Genomic DNA, 23,556 nt, shown 5'->3' on the forward strand with positions numbered 1-23,556 from the left:
GAGGGCGTCACGGCACTCCCTGCCTCCACCGGCCCGCCACGCGTAACAGGCGCTCACTACCCACTCACCTTTCCGCTGGCACGGGGCAGGAGGCCGCCGAAGGACTCGTCCGCGTCGCCGGGAGACGTCTCGGCGAGCGCCGATATCTTCCGCCGCTTGTCGTCCGCCAACCTCCGCCGCTCGGCCTCCTCGCGCCTTCTCTGCTTATCCTCCTCCTGCGCGCGTCAAAAACCCACGGGCGACGACGGGGCCGCGGGTTGGCGTCCGCACAAATCACGGCCGATGCCGTCGGGCAGGGCAAGCGGCGTGGCTACCGGGTGTGCGCAGGCGGTACAATCGCACCGCCAGGGCCCGTGGGCTGCTGGGGCCCGGAAGGAGTCGGAGACATGGGACGGGGCGACCGGTTTATTTCAGCCGGCGAGGGCCCATCCAGCGAAGCAGCTACGTTACCGTGACGAACACAGCCCAAGACCGTCGGCAGTGGCGGCAGTCGCAGGACATAGAGTTGCGTGGCCAGGTGGCTTCTGAAAAAGAGCTATATAGCTCAGTGGGCCTTACCTGGTAAAATTGAGAAATGGTTTAGTTTGAAGTGAAAATCTCCCTGAACGTCTTTTATAAATCCAGTGTAAGCCAAGTGGAATTTTTTTCTCCTTAATGCATTTCACGTGACCGACCGCCGGCCTCGGGCAGAACTTGAGACCGACCTCCTCTCGTGCAGCTCTCTCCTCTTCCTCCTCCTGCTGCTGCCTCCGTCGCTCTTCCTCCTCGTCGTCGTCTGCTTCGTCGTCGTCGTCATCGTCATCGTCACCCAGGCCTCGCGAGCGCCCGTTGGCACGGCTGTGGGGGGGCGACATCGGTGAGACGAGAGCACGGGGGAGACACGGCACGCGCATGCGTGTGTGCGCGCAACGGCACGAGTTACATGCGTGTATCGTGAGCGGATGAATGGAGGAAACTTTACTATGCGTGCAGAACTCTCCCATGGTGGGAAGAAGAGGGGTGGTTTGGAGAGATAACCAGAGATGTTCGGTGAGATAACCAAAGATGATAACAATCCCACCTCGACTTCCCCCATGAGCGGCTGTCTTCGTCTTTTTTCTCATCGTAATCATCTTCCTCCTGAATGAACAACAATACAACGATAACAATGACAATGAGTTCACAATCGTAATAGGTTACGTGGAAGAGTAGGCCAAACATACCTTCTGAAGGGGCTCTCTCTCTCTGTCGATCTCTCTAATAGAGGCTCTTCCACTAGCAGTGGCGTGGACAAGAAATTGCACGGCTGCACCTCTACCATAAGTGAAAAATAATTATAGTGGCTTTAATTTTTTACAAGAATTTCCAATGTAATTTATGTTTTGAGCTTTTACAGACGCACAGATTCATACAAAACGTATATATGCGGGTTATCTGGCTAATTCATTGGTCGACCACCACACAGATGTTGCAAAACTCCCTTCCAGCGGGTGTCGAGGAGGAGCCGTCCGTTACCCCTTTAGCTCGCCAGGTGAGAGGCGGTACAGTAAAAAAAACGTGGACTCCACCTGCGCTCGCTGTGTGGGATAGAGTGTTCCCCCCTCGCACGAGTGAGATTTCTCCAGGTACACCTGTTCCCTCTCGCATGTAAGCACTCATCAATTGACGGGGAATATTTTAATATACAGAGGGACGCACAGCTTGTGCGATTCCTGGTGCCGGCTCACCGCTTGGCTGCTTCTGCCTTCCTGACAATTTGTTTCCTTTCTCGCGCCCCCTTTTGAGTCGATCTCTCCCTTCCAGAGCGAGCGAACACCGTGCGGCGGCGCGTTACACAAGTTCAAGTTGTTTACCGCACCCACTGGGAGCGGGCGGGCGTTAGGAACCCAAGGGGCGTGTCTTGAAACCGGTCTCAAACCTCGACCCCGCCACGTGCGAGGACCTCTGCCCACCTTCTCGTCCTCCAGAGCCTTCTTCCGCTCCTCCTCCTCTTGGCGGAGGCGTCTCTCCATCTCGCGCCGCTCCTCCTCCTCCTCCTCCTGCTGGCGCTGCAGCTCCAGCTCCTGCTCCCTCCTCTCCCGCTCCCTCACCTTCTCCCGTTCCCGCTCGCGCTCCCTCTCCTCCCGTTCCCGCTCGCGCTCGGCCTCCTCTTCCCGCGCCGCCGCCGCCGCCGCCGCTGCCGCCGCTTCCTCCTCCTCCTCCTCCTGCTGGCGCTTCTGTCGCCGCTCCTCGCGGCGACGCAGACGCTCGGCGTGCTCGGCCTCGTCGCCGTCGTCGTCGCCGCCGCCGCCGCCGCCACGGCCGTCGATCTTCGCATTCGTCTCCTGCCTGCATCGTCCCCCGGAGTCAACCACCACCGTCATCGTCGTCATCGTCGTCATCGCTGTCGTTGTCACAACCTCCGCCGTCGTCATCGGCACCGCAACGACCACCAACGCGAGCATCGATTTTTAAAATTGTGTGGGGGGAACTGCTGCAGGGCATTGTGGGAGAGCGGCGGGCACCACCTGACGTTGTTGACGGGCGCGTCGCCGGGCGAGGACGTCTCCTGGGCGGGGGCGGTGCCCGAGCGGAGGCGCTCCTCGCGAGCGCGGCGCCGCCGCTCCGTGGCCGCCTCCTCCTCGTCCTCGCAGCTGCGGAGGTTGATCATCCTGCACGGGGGGGGCGGGGGGCGGTGGCGGGAACGGAGCGATTTAGGTCACCGCGTCGTGCGCTAGTGCGTGCGTGCGTGTGTGTTGGCACGAATGATAATGACGATTACCTGAACCGGTCCTGGGTCTCCCCTAGGTCGACTCAGCCTCTAATAAGTAACCTGGTGCGGGTGTGTAAAAACATCCCCACTGGGGAGACAAAGGCGGACGGGCGTGGTGCTGGCCACTCACCCCCTCTCGTGTACCGTGGCGGCCTTCACCGGTGCGCACTGCCAGCACTCGTCTCAACAATCTGTTAAGACTATACGGGGTTTTTTTGTCTTTGTGTGCATGTGCGCGCACGTTAGCGATACGGTTTTCGGATCATATCAAACATTTCCGATGTTTGGCTTTTAAAGGATAATTCTGTACGCATTTATAAAGTCTCCGTGCGAACTAAAGTGACGTCACTCGATGCTGCGTGACATCATTCTTGGCAGGAAGAGTAAAGGGAAAGTGATGTCATGAGAGTGATGTGACGTCACGTGTGATGTCATGCTTTTTGGCCCAATGCGCAATTTTGTGTCTTAGGATAAAATTTAGATTTTTTTTTCCCGATTCACTCGAACGTGAGGAACTCATCCCGAGTGCGCGTGTAACGTGCACATTGTCCGCGTGTGGGGTCATTTCGCATGGCCTCGCTGCACCTAGCATGGCAAGAAGCGCCGTGGGGACGTCACCACCACATAGCAGCCAATCGACGGTCATTGCTGTTGTTGTGAACAGGGAGCGGCAGTGCAGTGGCGAGCGCACTGCGGTCCGATCCCACAAAGCCTGGGTTCGATTCCCAGCCAGGCTGACAGCAGTGGTGAGTGATATCTGAACCAGTTTTGGGGCCATACCCCTATCCTTTACCGAGCTGCACCGACCGGCATGGTGAAGTATGGCGTGGGGAATCTTTCGTCCAGTAGTGTATTGACAAAGGGCTGTGAATTATTATATTTTATTAGCATTACATTTATCCAACACAAACCCAGTAGGGGAGTGGCAGAATGTGTGGAGATGTTTAGCATTACACTGGCAATGCGGTCCCTATAATTTCTTTTTTATTTCAATGCAATCAAGTGCTTTAGTTTGCATCTATTCAGGTGAGTATATAGTGGGACCCTCTGCCACTCCAGCGTGGGTGCATGTTGCATCCCATTGTTGGATTATAACAACAACAACAAATACAAAATTATAATTTACAATCCACTGAGGGATGAATGCCAACCCAATGCCGTGCTGGTCATACTGCGGGTTGGTGAATGAGAGGTGAGCTCAGGATCGGTTCAGATATCGCCCGGGGACTGATGATGTTAGCCGTGGCTGCCAATCGAACTCTAATTAGCACGGTGCGAAAGAAGTTCAACATACAGTACATACATACAGGACGCTGAGTTAAAAGTGCAATGCGCTAATCATTGTCACCACTTCCAGCATTCGTTTGGACACATATACATTTGGTTCCTCATCACAAAATAGCTAAAAGATGTATTTTTTTAAAATATATATTAGACTCATCTTGTTATGGTGAACACGCTGCCATTAGGGGGTTTCCTAGGCTTAAAAAACTGCGCTGAGATGTTTCCTTACATTGCGCGCTCGATAATAATAATAACGCACAACTGCAGTTGCTATTATTACCGTTAGCAAGAAACAAATTTGCCCCGAAAAAAAAACCGTAGAAAAAAATGAACACTCGCAAACTTGTAAACCGGTAACGCTTTTGGCTCGCACCATCGGCATTACCGGAGCCAGCAGCCTTGTGGGGTTTTTTTTTCGTAGGGGGCGGCCGCGGGCGGGGGGGGGGGTTGATGGAGACGTGCTTATTAGCGTCTTATTATAACTTGGCACGCTGCGGAAATGTAATCATGTGACGATTACTCCCACCCCGGAGCCCACCGCTCCGTCGCCGAGTTCACTGCCCCCCAACCCCCCTCTCGCTGGGATCGCGTCAGCTGCTCAGCCGACATTTCCTTCATCCCCCGTGAATCACGGGTGGCGTAACCCGGCATCAGTCAACGACGGACTGGGCTCAAACCTCATCCGGCCATCGCTGGGGGAAGACGCGGCTATATCCTCCTGCGCCGATGGACGATTGCGAATAATAGCCCCAGGGCCATGGCTCCCGGTCACCGATCTCAAACAAATATGAAAGCTCAACTTGCGCTCAAAACGACGGTGACCCAGTGATGAAAGTTAATTCTGATGGTGTTCTCGAAGGGCGAAATGAGATGACATTTGGCATAAATTGAAGTCTACACTTATCTCTGGAACAATCAGAAAACGAAATATTTCGAATTTGGGCAGTCCCAAAAAAACTAAGGAGTGGACTGAAGTTCAAAGTCTCCCACTAAAAACAGGCATACTATCCCCATAATCCGTGAACCAAGTAATTTGCCTCCCGTGGGGTGTGACGCAAAAGCCAATCGGAAGCAGGCAAAGCCCTTTACTTTGACACAAATATATATGACAACACACTAAAACTGTGGTTACCTGATTAGATATTGAGACCATTAATTATCTGTCGTTATCCGCAAGTTTCACTCCTTCCATGAAGGCGGTCACGGCCAAATTTCCCAAATCACCCGGAAAGCATCGAATCTCATCAGAGGTCAAATGCAAGGTCGAGCCTGGATAGAGCTTTCATAAGCGACCACCATGCGTAAACGAGGTGTCACAGACTGGATGGAGAGCTACGTGGTTGGCAACAGAGGGCAGTGCCGCAAAATCCAAAGTTGTGGCGTACGTATATGCTCCTGCATCTATGCTCCCCGCCATCACGAACCCGTACTGACGAGTGTCGTCGATTAAACCCCCATGACCGCGTAGCACGGTTGGCTGCGTGTGCTGTGAAAGAAGTTCAACATACGTACGTGCATTAGTATGGGAGGTCCTCATCCAGCAGCGGATGGACAAACGGCTGTTCACATTGCACGACTGACAGTGAACACCGACAAGGATGAATTTGCGAACACTTCCAGGTCGCTTCCTCTTATTCGCACGATGGCTCGGACAAAAGGAAGAGTGTTGCGCACGGATAGTAGGAAGGTTTGCGGATAACAGGATGTGTGGATAATCGAGACTCGGTGAAGAGGCGTTTCGCCTCTGAATGTAATTTGTATCGTTGCTCGTTCATCATGGCCATCAATCGCCCTGTACAGCGGCTCTCTTATTACTGCGTCCCTGCCATGTCTTGCACTAGCTCTTAAAATAAATAAAATAAAATGCTCTGTTGGTTTAACTCGAGCAGAACACATTAAATATGTTCTGGCCGATAGATCAGTTTTGAGTTTCAACCGTGGTATGCCTTAGATCCGTACACGTACAGAGACACAGCTACACCGTATAGACTGTTAGGGTGAGTGCTAGCACGCACCTATTAAGAGAGGATGACGTGGGCCTGCAGGTCTGCTGGCCCACGTCATCCTCTCTTGTGCTGCACTCATTCCTGACCACCTTTGTCCCCGGAATGTTGACGCCGAGTGTCACCTCCACGCTGTGAAAAGTACAACACTTCAGGCCGCTGGGGGTGAGTGCTGGTTGTGAGCATCTACTGAAGGCAAGGCACGCAGGGTGGCAGTGTAGCTGGTTTCGTGCTGATGTTTACGCAACGGTGATTTTTTTTCTTTCCCTAATCACGGCAGTCGATCGAATCTCAAAGGGGGTAGCGAATAATCGTCGCCCGTCTAGCCCGGGGACGTGTGGTGGTAGATCTCGCGCACGTGATCCACGTGCGGACCTGTAACCCCCGCCATACACAAAGGTCGTCTTGCCTTCAAGAGATATTTTTTTTGTCCGCTGGAGGAACGTGACGATTTACGTGGAGGACACTCGCGTTCAGGGTGCGTCGGTTTGGAGAGGTGCCCTAGACACGAGATGCACACCACAAGGCTCAAGGCTTGGGATATTTCGTTTATTATTATTTTTTTCTTAGAGGAGATTCTGAACCCGGGGCACAGGTGTGTCAATTCAGGCCGAATCTCACCGAGGCGACGTCCAAGACCGGTTAAGACGCCACTTCCTACTGACGCTAGCCGTGCCCAGAAATCATACGCAGTTCACCGGGGTTCATAGCAGCCCAGTGCATAAATCATTGCACCACCGTTTCCGACACACAACAACCACCACCACCATTCGCAATTAAGTTGTGGTAACGTCACCACGGTGTTGGTGCAGGCCAGGCACGCGTTTAGGCCACGGAAAATGATACTGCACACACACACACTACATTTGAGATACTGTACTAACAGTAATGCACAAGCTCAAACAACAAAAAACGTAACAGACTCATCAAATAGCATTTCCTGAAATAATAATTTAAAAAATACACAATATTTAATAGGCGACTTGTTGGGCGATGACAGAATGGTCATTTCCAGAAATGTATGTGGGATTATTTATTTATCTATTTCCCTCGCACGCGCACAAAGATAGACAAAGATCCCCGTGTAGCCTTAACAGACTGCTGGGGCAAGTGCTTTTCACGAGCAACTATGAAGGCCGGCTCGGCACACAACGGCGTGGGGTGGACAGCACCACGCTCGACCGCCTTTGTCTCCCTGGTGGCGATGTTTATAAACGCTGCACCAGGTACTCATTTGAGGCTGAGTCGACCTAGGAGAGGCCCATGCCCGGTTCAGATAATCGTCACTGGTGCTGGTGGCCGTGAACTGGAATTGAAATTGGGTCAACCGGGCTCGTCGCGCCGCGTAGCGCAGCACTAACCACAGCTCCCCACAACACAGACACAAATACATGTACACACGCACACATGCACACATATGCACGCACAAGCATTAACACACAGCACGTGCACCCAACAGAAGATTTACTTTGTACATCAGGGGAGGAGGAAACGGAGGGAGAATTCGTGAATTGTGAAGTCGGCAAAAGCCTCCATTATCCTCCCGCAGCCTTCACGCTTCCCACAAGGCCACATTCTTTTGTTCCCTGAAGGAATTTTCTCTTAAAACACGAGGAAAGTGAACGAGCGAGAGAGAAAATTCCTCTGCAAGGGAAGTGTATGTACCAGCCGACACTAAAATATACAATACTGTACTGCGCATTCCTTCCCAGAAGCACGCCCCGATTGCCGCGCAATATATTCCCCCTCACTCTTTAAACGCTAAACAGGCAACCTCATAATTTATTGCCGAAGATTGGAAAAAAAAATGTGTTCTGGTCGCCCATCTTGAGCCATATGTTGTGTCAGGGTTAGGGCTCGCATTGAGGCACCCTGTCTGAAAGTGACAAACGTTGTGAGAATTTTGTTTTTTATCATTAATATTTACATCAGCCTCGGGTTCCAGATATGCATTTTATGGCGGCTGTCTGCGTGCGTCTGGGAAGAAGGAAAGGAATGGGAGAATAGAGGAAAGGGATGGAAAAGTAACAGTTAAATGGAACCAAAAGGTCAGGAGAGGTGAGGATCGGGAGGGAGGCTACGGGAGGGCCTCGCCGCTGCCAAGCGGAGCTGCTGCGGCTGCTTTCACAGCGGGCAGCGCGGAGAGAGTGGAGTGGGGAGCGGTCGTGTAGTGGTTAGCGCCCTGCGCTACAAACCCGATGACCCGCGTTCTATTCCCGCTGACGGCCAACACCAGTGACATTTATCTGAACCGGTCATAGGCCTCCCCTAGGTTGACTCGGCCTCAAATGAGTACCTGGTGCAATGTGTACAAACATGGCCGCTCGGAAGACAAAGGCGGCCGGGCGTGGTGCTGGCCACCCACCCCCTCGTGCGCTGTTCCGGCATTTATCGATGCTCGCTAACAGCACTTGCCCCAACAGTCTGTTAAGGCTATTCTGGAGGGTTTTTGTTTTGTATGTTGAACTTCTTTCACACCGTACATTGGGATGGGAAAATCTGCAGATAATTGCAGGTAAAAGAAGGAATCTGGGTGTGGATAATTTGAGTTTTCATGGACCCCACAGCTCGTGCGGATAATAGGCTCGCGGATAGGAGGTGTTCCCTACCAATGTTGTCCTGTAGTTTCCCACAGACACACGAATAACTAGAACTGCCCAAAACTGTGAACTTGGTTTAGCGGCAAAAATGGTCATATTCTGCAGCCAAAAGAATCTCTTTGAAGACGCGATGATGACTGGCATGGCTTGTGATGATGACTGGCATTGCTTGCTCAGGGGACTCGTCTTTGATACAAATGTAAATGTCTTTCTCATTTCCAGCTGTGCTGCTGCCGTCATCAGTAATTTGTTTGGCACGATCATGACAATCGTAATGCCCTGCATCCAGGAAAGCTTGACTCTGACCACTCTTCTTCGGGAGGGTTCTGCTACGTTGGGACGTTTGGCCAATGCCATTCTTGAGTGCTTGGCTTATCCTATTGGGGGAAATCAGATAAAACTCATGCAAACAACGTCAAATTGTCACACAGATGGATTCAAGAATCCATTGCCATTACCTTCTGGCCACCGATACTTTTATCCAACAGTGAATAGAAACTGTCTAACGGTAATACATATGAAGCAGTGGCTTATTGTCCCCAAAAACCCATCCCAACTCCTGACCACAATCAATCCCAGAATCTGCCCTCTCTCTCTCTCCCCCTCCCACTCGCATCACATCCCCATCCTCCTCCTTCCACCTTTGTCTTCACCTCCGCCCGAATTCAACACAGCCGCCGTGCTCTCGTCTCTGCCACAGACCCTCTCGGGGGGCCACCCGCCCATCCGCAACGCCCGAACCTCCCTCCCCCCACCTCTGCCTCTCCGACCCCACCCTCGTAGCCGCGCGATGTTTACACGATTCTGCAAGCCAAGTCGCCGCTCTCAAGCCCGCTATGCTGCGGCTGCGCGAGACATGAAATCATTGCCTTACATGGGCAGGCGGTGCTAAAATCTCCGCTCCGGCATCTCGTCCCGTCCGCTCCCCTAGCCCACAGCTAGCAACAACTGCCCTACCGATACCGACGGAAACAACGAGGCACTCCAGCGTCACCACCAATGATACCAATATCAACAGCGACTGTCGGCGATGCCAGTGATATCCTTACCACCGATACCACCATGACCACCAGAATCACTATCAACACCATCATTACTCACCTGATCACCAGCACTACTACCATTACCACCATCACCAATGCTACCATTACCATCACCACCAAAAAACATTCTGTGACCACCAACACTATAATTACCACCACCTCTACAACTGCCACCCTCACCACCAAAATCAACACCACCGCCACCAAAGACACCCCGTGTCGCCTACCTAGGCAGTCAGCGAGCACCTATTAAGTCCTGAACATCAAATGAGGGTTGTGGTGTGCCCAGAAACACAAAGAGCCACCTCTGCCTCCTCAGTGCTGATGTTTACACACCACACCGCGTGCTCATTTAAAGCCGAGTTGACCTTGGGGTAGGTCCAGGACCGGTTGTGATATCACTCGCCACTGATGTTAGCCGTGGTCAGAAATCAAACCCATGTCACGGCGGTTCGTAGTGGCACAGCTCACAAACTGCACCACCCCCCGTCACCAAAGACAAAGATCCCCCGTGTAGCCTTAACAGACTGTTGGGGCAAGTGATGTTCGTGAGCACCTATGAAGGCCGGCACGGCACACGAGGGGATGGGTGGCCACCGTTACACGCCGCACCACCTTTGTCTCCCCAGTCGCGATGTTTACACACCACACCAGGTACATATTTGAGGCCGAGTCAACCCAGGGGAGGCCCACGACTGGTTCAGATAATCGTCACTTGCTGGTGGCCGTGAGCGAGAATCGGGCCCCGGGTTCGTAGCGCGGCGCGCTACCCGCTACACTACCGCCCCGCACCACGACTATCACCAGCTCCATCACCATCCCCTCCCCACCATCCTCACCATCACCACCCCCGTCGCCCGAAAGGTGTGGCCACACCCCACGCAGCACCCGCAAGAGTGCGGCCGGCCAACATTCTGCGCATTCTTCCGCGGGATTTCACGGGTGGTACAGAAGGGGGAAACTATAATCCGCGAGCTTTCGCGTGGATTTACGGCAGTAAACTGCACTCTGGCCCTGAGAGCCTCTCAATGCCCCCGGCTTCATCCTCTACGAACACGGCGTCTCTCCCGTGATGCAGTTCTGTAGTCTCAACGCGATGTTCTTTACTCACCACACTGGGTAAAGCTGCAGCGGTGTAAGTGCACTGCTCATGGCACCGCTGGCAGAAGGGTCCTCTCCAGAAGGTACAGAATAGGTAAAGGTGCAGCACTGCAATTTATCGCCCTCATGCCACTCTTGGTGGAAAGGCCTTCCCTAGGGGGAACTCAAGGGAGAGCTTCTCTAAATAAAAAAAATGTGTTTTGGCCAACTCTTCCACGACTGGCCGGACGTCTTGGAAGAGGTGGGAGAACCTCACACTTTACCCCACCCACACACACGGCCTGCCGGTCAACTAACGATGACGTTACCCTTTTATAACGCTGGGTGGGCAGAGGCGGGGTTGTCAGCCTGGGAAGGTAATCACCGCGTTTAGTCAGCGCGGTCAACATCAGAGCTGAGAAATATGCCTCCTTCTTAAAGTAGCCGCATTGACAGCTATAATCACAATGCAGGGGCAGCCTCTCATACACATTTGCCTGTATATTTGCATTGCGTACGAGCGGCTAATGCTTGACACACTGCAGATCGTACCGTTGATTTATTTATGTATTTGTTTATTTAAGATTTTCTTCGCGAGGGGACCGGGCTCTCAGCCGGGCTTGCCGATAGTATATTTTGGTTTAAAGAAATATTACCTATTGTTTGGCGCGGTCTGCATTTCGTTTAGCTTGGCCATGGCTTTTGCACGCAATGGCGCGCAGCCTTGCATGTACGTACGTACGTTGAACTTCTTTCGCGCCGTACATAGCCAACCGTGCTGATCGAGAGGCCTTGCGTGGGCCGACTGCCATAGTGGAGGCCAGTTGGAGCGGCGCGGGCTAGCGAGCATGCAGGTGGCGCAACTGCGCCAGGGCTCCACCAGGGCTCCACCAGGGCTCCACCAGGAAAACATCAGGGCCCCATAAAGGCATCACCAGGGCCCCATCACGGTACTAAAATGGGCCCCATCAGGGCCCCACTGGGGCACAAAGAGAACCCCACCAAGGCCCCACCAAGGCACAATCAGGGCACCACTAGGACCCCACAAAGGGACCACCAGGGCCCCACCAGTGTCTCACCGGGGCACCACCAGGGCACCATCAGGGCCCCACCAGGGCCCCACCAGGGCCCCACCAGGGCCAGGCGCTTTCAATCCCTTGCACCCAGGGCCCACGCAAAGCAAGCATCGCCACTGGGCACTCGTCTCATTGTGCCGCTGCTACGCGGCCCACAGAGAAGTGTCGCAGCGAGCAATTTGAACTCTCGTCCGTAAATGAGACCACATGGAACACCCTCTATCTCTCTCTGCCATTGTCATTCTACTCTCTGTTGTTTTACTCATGACTGAGTATTTGTGAACCCAATGATGTAGCTACTCCACTCCCCGTGATGTTGGACTATCGCTATGGCATCGGTTTACTCCCGTCCTTCCGGTTACGTTTACAATACTTTAGTCTCTGCTTGTCATCTCTTTGCCCTCCGCTTTTGCAAACAATCGACAGTTTCTCTGGGGTTATCCCCGTCATGCCTAGGGCCGTGTGTCCGAAATATTTTAAGTTTCCGCCTATTCTGCCACGATGCACATTGGTCGGACTCTATCAACAATACATTGTGGTTCACCGTCGTCAATTCTTCTCACCGTCCACGGGGTAGGCACGCAGCTCAAAAGCCGCGGTCTTTCCCTCTCCTGCCTGGCGGCAATTGGTCACCTGATTTGAGTCGATTAGATTCTGAACCAATTCATACGACACACTTTACATTGTCACCATATGCAGATCGAAAAACGTAGATTTTTTTTCCGCAGTCCGACGCGTGTATTGTGGGCATAAGAATCTATTTTCTTGTATCGATGTATCGTTACACCCCTACCGATCACGTGCATGTCTGGATTTAAGTTTTTTTCCATTTTACAAATTAAATTCAGGCCTCAATTATAGCTGGGCCTCTCCAGGTCAGCGACCTGGAAAATATCTCTGCTGCTGGTCCACCACACCCAGTAGAGCCATCACCCGATGGCTGTATATCTGCCAGTCAAGTGGCACCTAATCGAGTCTACACAACGACGTGGGATAATATTCAGCGAGCGAGCGAGAGCCCTGATCGTATCGCGTTTGCACACCCACGCGATGCTCCCCTTGGTGATCGTCGGTGCAGCCGACGTGGGAAGGATTTTAGGCTCTAGACCGCGTCTCCCCGGCCGTTCCCGTGAAACGCTACGTCGATGACACGCGTGATAACCCCTGCTCGCCGCTATCTCCGACGCGAGCGTGCGTGCGTCGCACGCTCCGGCTCTGGCGATGCGAAGCCGTGACGGGACGATGACTGACGATCAGGGTTAAGGAAGGGCGATGGTGGTGGTGATGGTGGAGGTGGTGGCGGCAGTGGTGGTGGTGGAAAGACTTACAGCTGCCGGCAGACATGGATACAGGCACAGAGAGAATGGTAGAGAGAAACGCACACATGGAGATAGACAGAGAGACAAAGAGTGAAACAGACAGAGAGCAAAAGTTGGATACAATGGTGGTCATGGTGGAAATGGTGATGGCAGCCACGGTGATGATGGCGGTAATGGTATGGGGAGAGAAAGAAGTGGCGTTGATAATGGTGGCAGTGGTGATGGTGGTGAGGGGGAGACATGAGGGAGGCGGCCGTGATACTGGTGGTGAGGTAATGATGGTGATGATGACGATGGTGGTGGTAGTTGCGAGGGGGGAGGAAGCGGTGGTTGTGGTTAGTAGGGAGAAAGGTGGTCGTGGTGAGGAGGGAGGGAGGTGATTATGGTGGTGGTGAGTGGGCAGGGAAGAGGAGGTGGTGGTGGTGTCGAGAGGGGAGGGAGGAGGTGGGTGTGGGAGAGTCGTGGGAGGGCTCCGAGCCAGGCTTGGCCGTTCCCGTGGCCGGCAGGGCACGTGGGGCGGCTGACGTCTTAATTGGACGTCCAGGAGGACGCGGCTCCCTTCCCGTCTGCTCCCCATGGACCCGCGCGCAACGAACCGGATCCACGCGGCAAACGGATCCGGATTTGTCGCTCGGACTTCTGCCACGGTTTTCCCATGGGCTCGCCTCAGAATTGGTATTTTTTTTATTCCTTTTGGCTGAAGCCTTTTTATTGCATTAACTCTGTCCCGGACGTAGAGAACGATGACACCCGTGGTTGGAACGCCTTTGTTTGGCAAAGCAACCCAAAGATCTGGCTGATTGTTAAAAAAACCCGTTTTGTTCTAAAATAACCGTTAAATTTAACGGCAAGTTTTGTAATGATGGTGTTAAACAGGGTTGTAGGGTTCCACCCCGCCTTCACGTGGCGATGAACCGCATCACCGTTTGTTATTGTCTCGTTTGTACAGTTTTGTTCACTCCATTATCCCTGAATGCCATCATCAGCATCGTCAGCCATTATCTATCCACTGCTGGGCGAAGTCAGTCCTCCTCCCCACCCCCCACCCCATGAAGTCATCACTCACGGTCCCGCCATACAACAACCCGTTAGGGCTGCGGGCTGGTATCATGGGCCCCCATCCCCGCAGAGGGAGGCCATCCTCTTGTGTGTGTTCCCTCCTTTGGCTGCCGCTCCATCGTCAGTCTCGAAGCGTCGGCCATCGCTCCTTCAAGGGAAGCGACCTACCCGAAGCCCGCTCCGATTTCTCTTTCAACTTGCGCGAGTTCTCTCCTCCGCGAATTCGTCGTTCGAGCGGTGCGCCCCCCTCCCCACAGCCGCCGAGCAGTCTGCACGATGTCACTGGTGGCCGAGCCTGCGGTCCTCTTACTCCTCCGCAGTTTCCTCTTTGTGTCTCGCGGTGTGCGACAGTCCGATCGAATGCAAACAAAAATTCCGGGGGGCAGGGGAGGGGAATTGGGGGAGGGGGTGTAACGGGGGTGTAACGGGGGTATGAAAAACAAGTGCAAGCGTTGTGCGCCCTCCTCCCCGTCCTCCTCCACCTCCTCATCTCTCTCTCTTTCTCTCTGTGGTGCGTGAGGAATGTTGGCGGCAGGAGTAAAGGAGAGGTGCGGACGTGCAGGTGATGCGGGGCTCCGGGCGCCGCGTGTAACATGTGCTCGGTATAACGCGCCTTACCTCACCGTGCCACCGTATAAATCAGATGAAAAATTGGCAATTGTTTCAAATTCCTTTTAAACCCGGCTGCTGCGGTGTGGGCTGGGCGGCCCGGGGTAGCGGGGGAAGAAGAGATGGATGTGGGGGTGGGGTCACGGTGGTTGGGGGTGGGGGTTATGAACGTCTCACATTCTGGGCCGGACTTACGCGACGCAGAAGAGAAACGGCCGGCACCATGCACACGAGGTGCAATCGGCTGATGCGGGGGCTACGTTACGGGCAGCGGAGGGCAGGGCACCGAAATGCATAGGTGCGCTGCGCTGTGCCGTGCTCCCCACCTTAAACAATCCACAGTGACCAGCGTGGCGAACTACGGTCAAAAGACCCACGTGGCGTGGCGAAGTCCTCATCCAGCGGTGCAATTGACCAAAGGACTACGCAAGTAAAACGTACGCAGATATGACGCTCGACGGTGGCCAAACAGCTCAGGGGGGCGGCGGGGGTGGGGGTGGTGGGGCCGTGTGAGTGACATGGCGCCGGGTCCGCTGAGAACCTGGGCTCGAATCCGGGTTGCAGGGGGGGACCGGCGAAGCGGTGGCAGCCAAGCACGCGGAGAGGGAGCGGTGGGATTTAGTTTTATCGCGGCATCGTTAGCACTTAGCCGGTGACGGACTGGGCAGGCCTCTGTCCAACAGCGAAACGAACATGGCTCATGATGATGACGATGATGATATATAATCCAGACACTGCACTGTTAGTTCAATCGGTGGGTCACATGTGGTGGGGTAAAGTGTGGGTTCCTCCCACCTCTTCCGAGACTTTTCTGGCCAGCGTGGAAGAGTAGGCCAAAGACACTCTCTTGAGAGAGGTTTTCTAGAGCTCCCTCCAAGGCTGGTCCTTCCGCCAGCAGTGACGCGAACAAGACATTACGGAGCTGCGCCTTTACCTATTCTGTGCTGTGTATACAATATGCACAGCACAGTATAGGATTTCACAGCTGCAGTTCACAGCTGTGGATGTAGCAGAGTGTAAGTGGGGCTCTGCTCTACCAGGGAGGGAAATTAATATCGTATTTTACTAATGAAACTAGAATGGTTAAAACACAAAGCAGACTTCTCATAATCAAGCCTATTGTTCATTTCCGCAGTCCGATTTTTCCACCACGAAAAATAATAGCGGGTCAAAGTTCCGGAGATTCACAGCTCCTACGCAAGATCCTAAATGGCTTCATATCCTTCCTGGATTAAAGTTCTCAACGGGCTCATGTATAGAGCTCATATGCGTCACTTCGTTGGCCTGTCATTAACTGTTTCATGGCACCATCATCATCGCCACAACATGATGAACGCACCAATGTGTTTTGCGGTTGTGCTTTTTAGCTCTGATGTGTTTTCAGTCGAGTTATCGAACGGATAATCAGCGGAGTAATGGACCACTTCCATGGCCAGATAGCCCACTCCTGATGAGTGTGGGCATTGCTGTGCTTGTGCGTGTGCGCACGTGTGGTTGTCGAGTGGGGAGCGGTAGCGTAGCAGTAAGAGCGTTATGCTACAAACCCGGCGACCCGAGCTTGATTCCCGGCCAACACAAGTGACGATTATCTGAATCGGTCCTGGGTCTCCCCGAGATCGACTCAACCTCAAATGAATACTTGGTAGGATGCGTAAACATTGCCACTGGGGAGACAAAGGCGGCCGGGCGTGGTACTGACCACCCACCCCCTCGTGTGCCGTGCCTGCCTTCATTAGGTGCTACTCTCCATGCAGCGTTTGCCCCAACATTCTGTTAAGGCTACACGGGGCTATTATGTCATTTGCAAACGTGCTGCACATTGTGCAGCTAAATTGAAGAAGCTTCCAGCACGTGGAGAGATACGTCGGACATCGTACAAGCGGTGCAACGAGTGCCAAAACCGGAACACCGAAGGCGAGAGCAGTAATGCAATTTAACCCGGGAGTTTTCGGGTTATATCGAGCATTCGTAACGGACTGGACTCACAACAGTGAGCAATAACAAACGTTCTTACTTAATTTTATGGCATTTTAATGGCAACTTCATCTCACGGTGGCGTGCAAAATTGTGAGACCGGTCCATCACGAGGAACGAGGAGCTGTAGGTCCATTACATTATTACAATTATAATAATAATAATAATAACTGAGTTTGTTGTCAGTCCACATCTACATGAAGGCCTCTGCACAGTGTCAGTCACGGTCGCTGTTTGTCCACACTTCACCGCACCGCTCTTCGCGGGTTGGCGAAGAGGAAGCCCGGCACCGGGTTAGAGATCACTCGCCGCTGATGTTAGCCATGGCTGGGAATCGAACTCAGGTCACCAGGTTAAAAGTGCAGTCTGCTAACCACCATGCCAACACTCCCCCATGCACTGTACACCGTTTCGTTTTGTTGAGAAGAGGCTGACAGTCATAGACAGAGGGGAATGGGAATGAGAATGGGAGGGTATTCGGGTATAGACAGAGGAGAATAGGAAGGTATTGAGCCTGGACTTGAACTGGAGCAGGGAGTCAATAGCATGGACGTCTGGGGCGAAGGAATTCTAGACCACGGTGGGGGAGTAGCCAAGGATAATGAGCCACCGTGCACTGAGCAAAAGCCAATCGGTGGCTTCAAAACAAAACCGAAATCCTTGGTTGCTGGAGAGAAGAGTACGTGGAGGGGAGTAGAGAGAGATGAGGGGGTAGAGGTAGGATGGATGTGAGCGGGCAGCGTTGTTTTACTCAACGACAACAAAAACTCAAAAGCCACGGTGGCGGAGAGACACGAATCGCGCGCCCCCCCCCCCCCCCCCCCCCACCGTGCACGATCAACGACGGACACCACCGCTCCCCATCCGCGAGGCGAGGCGAACGGACGAGGCTGAGAAAGTCGAAATTCTGCTGCCATCCGCGGTAACAAGAAAACCCCGCAGTGTCTGGCCGGCAACTATGGTGGCGACGGTGGCCGGACTTCTTTCGCACCGTGCGTAGCCGGGCGTGCTGGTCGGAGGCGACGTCACTCGTCACCGCGACACAGACGGCATCTGCACCCCCACCCCCCTCACCCCCGTGGCATTAACCCACCTGACCCTTCCCCCAGCAATACATCTCGGGACATAGGCAGTGGGTAACAGGAATATTGCTACATATAGTTCGTGTATAATGATGGCCGCGGCTTAACCGTGCGTGTACCTCTGCGTACGATGCTCGCAAAACGAGCCGAGTGCCGGGCAGCTGAAAACACGCAGTGACTGGGTACACTTGCAGCACAGGTGGCGCATCTGCCGGTCATCTCTGTCAGTTAACACACAACACCTGGGTCTGGTCCGTGATTTCCTGCAGGAAGCCTGTGACACTTCACGTGGCCTCAAAGTGCACCAAGCCTGGCACAAGAGCTGTGGTGATGTCACCCGCACTGAGTAGAAAATGGTGGTTGTTGCTGTTGTGTGTTCTGTGTGTGTCTTTGAGTGTTTGTGAATGTTTCTGTGTGTGTGTGTGTATATCTGTGTGTATATGTCTCGATGTGCGTATCTGTGTGTACGCATGCAATGCCTGTGTGTGTGTGTATATCTGCATGTTTGTGTGTATATCTGCATGTGGTTAGCATGCTGCGCTACAAACTGGGCGACCCGAGTTTAATTCCCGCTCACGATCAATAATAGTGGTGAATTTTTGAACCAGTCTTGGGTCTCCCCTAGGTCAACTCAGCCTCAAATGAGTACCTGGTGAAGTGTGTAAACATCACCACTAGGGAGACAAAGGCGGCCATGGCGTGGTGTTGGCCACCCACCCCCTCGCGAGTGCCGTGCTGGCCTTCATTAGGTGTTGCTCGCTAACAGCACTTGCACCAACAGTCCGTTGAGGCTACACGGGGGACCTTTGTCTTTGTGTGTATCTGCGTGTGCGTCGTGGAACGCCGCTCTCACCGCTCGGTCTCGCGTCTCATATCCTCGCGTTTCTGCCGGCGCTCCTCCCGCCTGCGTTCCCAGTCGTCCATGCTGTCCGTCATGGCTCCCTCGCTCGCCTGCTCACCCTGTGGTAGTAGTGCCGTGGTAATTGCGATGGTTTTTGTAGGGCGGTGGTAGTAGTGTTAGCGGTGTGGGTGGCGGTGGTGGTAGTGTTAGCGGTGTGGGTGGTGGTGGTGGTGGTGTTAGAGGTGTGGGTGGTGTTAGAGGTGTGGGTGGTGGTGGTCGTGGTGGGGGTTGTGGCAGTGTTAGTAGTGTGGGTGGTGGTGGTGTTAGAGGTGTGGGTGGTGGTGACGGTGGTGGCAGTGTTAGTAGTGTGGGTGTTGGTGTGGGTGGTGGTGATGGTGGTGGTGGTAGTGTTAGTAGTGTGGGTGGTGGTGGTGTTAGAGGTGTGGGTGGTGGTGATGGTTGTGGCAGTGTTAGTAGTGTGGGTGGTGGTGTTAGAGGTGTGGGTGGTGGTGATGGTTGTGGCAGTGTTAGTAGTGTGGGTGGTGGTGGTGTTAGAGGTGTGGGTGGTGGTGATGGTGGTGGCAGTGTTAGTAGTGTGGGTGGTGGTGGTGGTGTTAGAGGTGTGGGTGGTGGTGACGGTGATGGTAGTGTAAGTAGTGTGGGTGTTGGTGTGGGTGGTGGTGGTGATGTTGGCGGTGGTGGTGGTTGAGGTGGTCACATTGGAGTTGGTTCGTTGGCAGGCAGGTGGGAGACAGGGAGTGAGGTACACACCATCGGTTAATAAACACAAACTTATCCGATTATCCATAATCAAATTGCTTTCCATGAGCCCCACCACATCACCACATTCAGGCTGCCCAGTGCACCGCAAGAAAGATCCCTCTTATTGTACGCCTTAAGGCTATAATAATAAAATTAAGCATTTGGTGATACTGCGTTGGCAGCGGTGCACAAGTACAAATAACAAAAACGCAAGACATTCGTCAATAACGCCGCAGCCTTAAAAGGAAATACGGTGTTTATATAGAGTGAGGTTTCACGGTGGATAATAATAGGCCACGAAAGTTTCAGGCGCGCTCGACGAACGAATAAAAATGCAAACGCCCGGAGTGTCGCGCAACAATCTGCACGCGATCCACCAACCCCTCATCCAACACGCCCGCATTGCAGGCGCGCGCTCCTCTCAAATTAGCACGATAATTAAACAAAAAACATCTGAAATTCTGGCCTGCGCAAGAGCTCAAAGCCAGACGTTGAGAGCGTCCGGAAAAAATGCGACCCTGAGCCGATGCACGGGGAGCGTGGGGCGCGGAAAGAATGCGGGCGGAGGGGACGCGGGGATCGGTGCAGCGCGGCCGGCTCCCACGGGCGGCCCACCCAGCAGTCGGGACCACCGCACCACAGCACACCACACCACACTGCACCACCCCTTACCACACCACACCGCACTGCACCACACCACCCACACCACCACACACCACCACACACCACCACACCACCACCACACCACCACCACACCAACACACCACCACACCACAACCACACCACCACCCCACACCACCACCACACCACCACCACACCACCACCACACCACCACCACACCACCACCACACCACCACACCACCACCACACCACCACACCACCACCACACCACCCCACACCACCACCACACCACCACCACACCACCACCACACCACCACACCACCACCACACCACCACCACACCACCACCACCACACCACCCCATACCGTACACCGCCAGGTTGGTTATCGCGACCACTGCAGCCACTAGAGACGCTGCAACGCATCAGTTTGCTTGTTTTGAATCAATGCTGCTGACGCCACGCACTGAGCCTATACAATATCTCTTTTTTTAAATTACGTGGCGAAACACTCATATGAAGGAGATGCATTACATTCTCATTTATTTTCGCGATATTCTCCACAACGCCGCTTATGATCATTTCGTGGTTTTGTTGTTGATGTTGCAACGTATACCGTTTTTTTTAAATTCTAGATTTGAATTGCAACCCCGAGAGTCGCGACGAATCCATCGAATTTGTTTTTATTTTCGTCCGCAGACGGCCTCCTTGCTCACAGCCTAGGCACCGTCGCCACTCGCTCCGGGCTCGGCTCAGCCCAGGCTGAGCCCGGCGTAGTGCGCCGGTCGGTGATCCCAGAGGAGGTAATTTTAGAAAAGGAGGAGGAGGGGGAGGAGGAGGAGGAAGAAAAAAAATTGAGGAATTTGTTGATACAGTTTGCGGTCCTCGAAACGGAACACAGAGTTTCCTGCTTAAGGTGCTGCGATTTCCCAGATAGCCATCGCACAGGCGGCGTGTGCGTGCGCGCGCGTGTGTGGGACATGTTCGCGTGTTAATGCACACGTGTGTGCGTCTGTGTGCGCGGGATGTGCGTGCGTGTCGATGCACACGTGTGTGTGCGATGCACGTGCGGTTGTGTGCTGCTCTGTGTGCGGTGTGCGGGGGCGTTTGGGATGCGTGTGCACCTTAATGTACATGCGTGGGTGCGCTCGTGTGTGGATACGTGTTGCTTGTGGATAGCGCACTTGCAACATTATTGACAAACATTATTGACAAATATATGGTACCAGACCTGAATTTCTCCTAGGTCGACTAGGCCTCAAATGGGTACCTGGTGCGGTGTGTAAACATCAGCATTGGGGAGACAAAGACGGCCGGGTGTGGCGCTGGCCACCTACCACCTCGTGTGCCGCACTGGCACTTAATAAGTACACACTCGCTAAAAACACTTGCACCAAGAATCCGTTAAAGGCTATACGGAGGATATTTATGTAGGTGTGCTGGCTTGTGTACACTTCGTGTGTTCTGTGTGTGTAGCACCATCTCAGTGCATCGAGCTGAAGGTCGCATGGCCAGACGCCTCAGCCACACCGTGGTCGCGAGATGTTAACTACCTCGCTTGGTATACAGGAGGTCGTGGGTTCGATCCCAACCCTGACGCCCGCTGCTGTATATTTGGAATTTGCGGTGTCTCTCTCCCCGTGGTCGCGCAAATTTTTTCTCCGGGTGGTCGAGTTTTTCCCTCCACATTTAGAATCCACGTGCGTTAAGAGTCCATGGCTGCTATAAATGTCCACGTGATGATAAGCCACTTCGTTGCGCTCTCATTTGTGTAAGACCAGGTCGCTTCCGAAAAAGAGCTATACAATAGCTCAGTGGGGCCTTACCTGGTAAAATAAAAAAAATAGTTTATGATTTTATACACCGCGGGAACGGTCACTGCACGGCCCCTCCAAGGCCCCTCCAAAGCACCCGCAGTGACCGGCCTGGCCTTGGCACAAACGCAGGCCAGCTTTAGTTGTGGGATTTTTTTGTTGGGGGGGGGTCTGGCCCCATGAGAAGGCCACTGATTGGAGACCGGGGGACGGTCAGTTCCGTTTTGTTTGCGGGGCCGCTCACCACCGCGCTGTGTGAGCGCAACACAGCGCGTCGGGCGAGTGGTGGCGTGACCCTCTCTCACACAGCAGTGGTGCAGTTCCCGCGGACATCGCTTCTGCTTCCTTCTTCCCGCGCATGGACAGAACCTCGAGAGCCGTAACGATTCGGCGATTGAGTCGACTAATCGCCAGCTAAGTGCAATCCTACGACTTTTTTGTGATTACCCCCCCCCCGCTTTCCTTTAAAAGTGGCTGCCGATTCTCCCCACCCCCACTTCCAACCCCTAAAAGCCATGGCCATCACCTCCCATCCAGCGGCACACATTAGGACATAGGTGAAACATTTTTGTCCCGATTATCTATTCAATTATTTGACAAATCGAATTAACGTGGACATTTTGGGGGGCACGTGTGCCGCTGGACGGGAGGTGGGCGGGGGCACGGTGATGTCATTGACATCATCGGGAGCCACCGTCACACTGGGATGTGGCCTGCGTGGAGTTTCCTGCCTTTGGGAGAAAATAAATGGGGAGTGGGGGCAAGGGTTGCCACCCATCCGATTTGTGACTTGGCCACATGTGCCGCTGGACGGGAGGTGGATGGGGGCACAGTGATGTCATCGACATCGTCAGCTACGTCATGCCGGGATGCAGCCTGCGGGGCATTTCTTGCCTTCGGGAGGCACGACGTGGGGGCGGCGGTGGGCGAGGGTTGCCCCCTGTCCGGTTTTGACCCGGCCAGTCCGGGAATTGGGTATCTGTGTTCGTTCGGGTAGCAGGAATTTAATTGTCTCAACCTCTGGTACCGCCATTATAGTGTTGGAACTCCCATTGCAGGATACCGCACAGTTCTGATGGACGTAGGCCCGTCGGAGGGATCCGCCTGGTCTATAGTGGAAAAGCGGACAATGTAGAGTTGCAGGAGTTGTCTGCCATTCGTAAAGGTGCTTGAATCATTTCGACCACGGCAAAAGTATGAAAGTCAAGTTCATTTTATTTCACAAGGTGGTGAGAACTCAAGGGGCCAGGATGAGCCTCATTTGCAAGCGTGAGTGAACCTGGGGTCATCAAAATGACTGAAAGCAAAGGGAATATTTAAGTCCGAGCGAAAACGACGGTGTCGAGCGAGAAACCTGAAACTCTCCTCGACTCTGAGACTCGACGAGTCGGTCCCAGCTCCACTCGCCGCACGTGTCACGTCTAACGGGGCCACGCACCCGGTCGGGGGACGGGGGTCGTTAAGAACCCACGAATCCCACGACAGGAAATGAATGCCCTTGAGAGCAGGCACGATCGGAATGATTTGCAAAGAAAGGGTACAGTCCTCCTGCCCCGTGTCATGTAGCCGCATATCATTCCACCGCCAGGAGGGAGAGGAGACAAGTGAGATATTAGAGCTGTGGTGTCACGGGCTATGAGCATTACGGATCTGTCTCATT

The 23,556-nt window shown here is 53.7% G+C and overlaps 1 protein-coding gene across 1 annotated transcript in view; it reads right to left on the reverse strand.

Moving 5' to 3' along the window:
- LOC116945612 (uncharacterized) overlaps positions 1–23,556 on the reverse strand; it is a 78,360-nt gene that overhangs the window by 29,445 nt on the left and 25,359 nt on the right. Inside the window, exons 2-7 of the mRNA XM_032960091.2 lie at positions 18,714–18,820; positions 2,487–2,630; positions 1,932–2,307; positions 1,061–1,119; positions 705–837; positions 69–215 (exon numbers count right to left, since the gene is read on the reverse strand). Of these exons, the coding sequence (XP_032815982.2) occupies positions 69–215; positions 705–837; positions 1,061–1,119; positions 1,932–2,307; positions 2,487–2,630; positions 18,714–18,796 (942 nt within the window). The 5' untranslated portion in view covers positions 18,797–18,820. The remainder of the gene's footprint in view (positions 1–68; positions 216–704; positions 838–1,060; positions 1,120–1,931; positions 2,308–2,486; positions 2,631–18,713; positions 18,821–23,556) is intronic.

The sequence above is a fragment of the Petromyzon marinus genome, chromosome 24 (assembly GCF_048934315.1).
Source record: "Petromyzon marinus isolate PM22_M1 ecotype Great Lakes invasive population chromosome 24, UKy_Petmar_22M1.pri1.0, whole genome shotgun sequence".
Classification (NCBI taxonomy): Eukaryota; Metazoa; Chordata; class Hyperoartia; order Petromyzontiformes; family Petromyzontidae; genus Petromyzon; species Petromyzon marinus.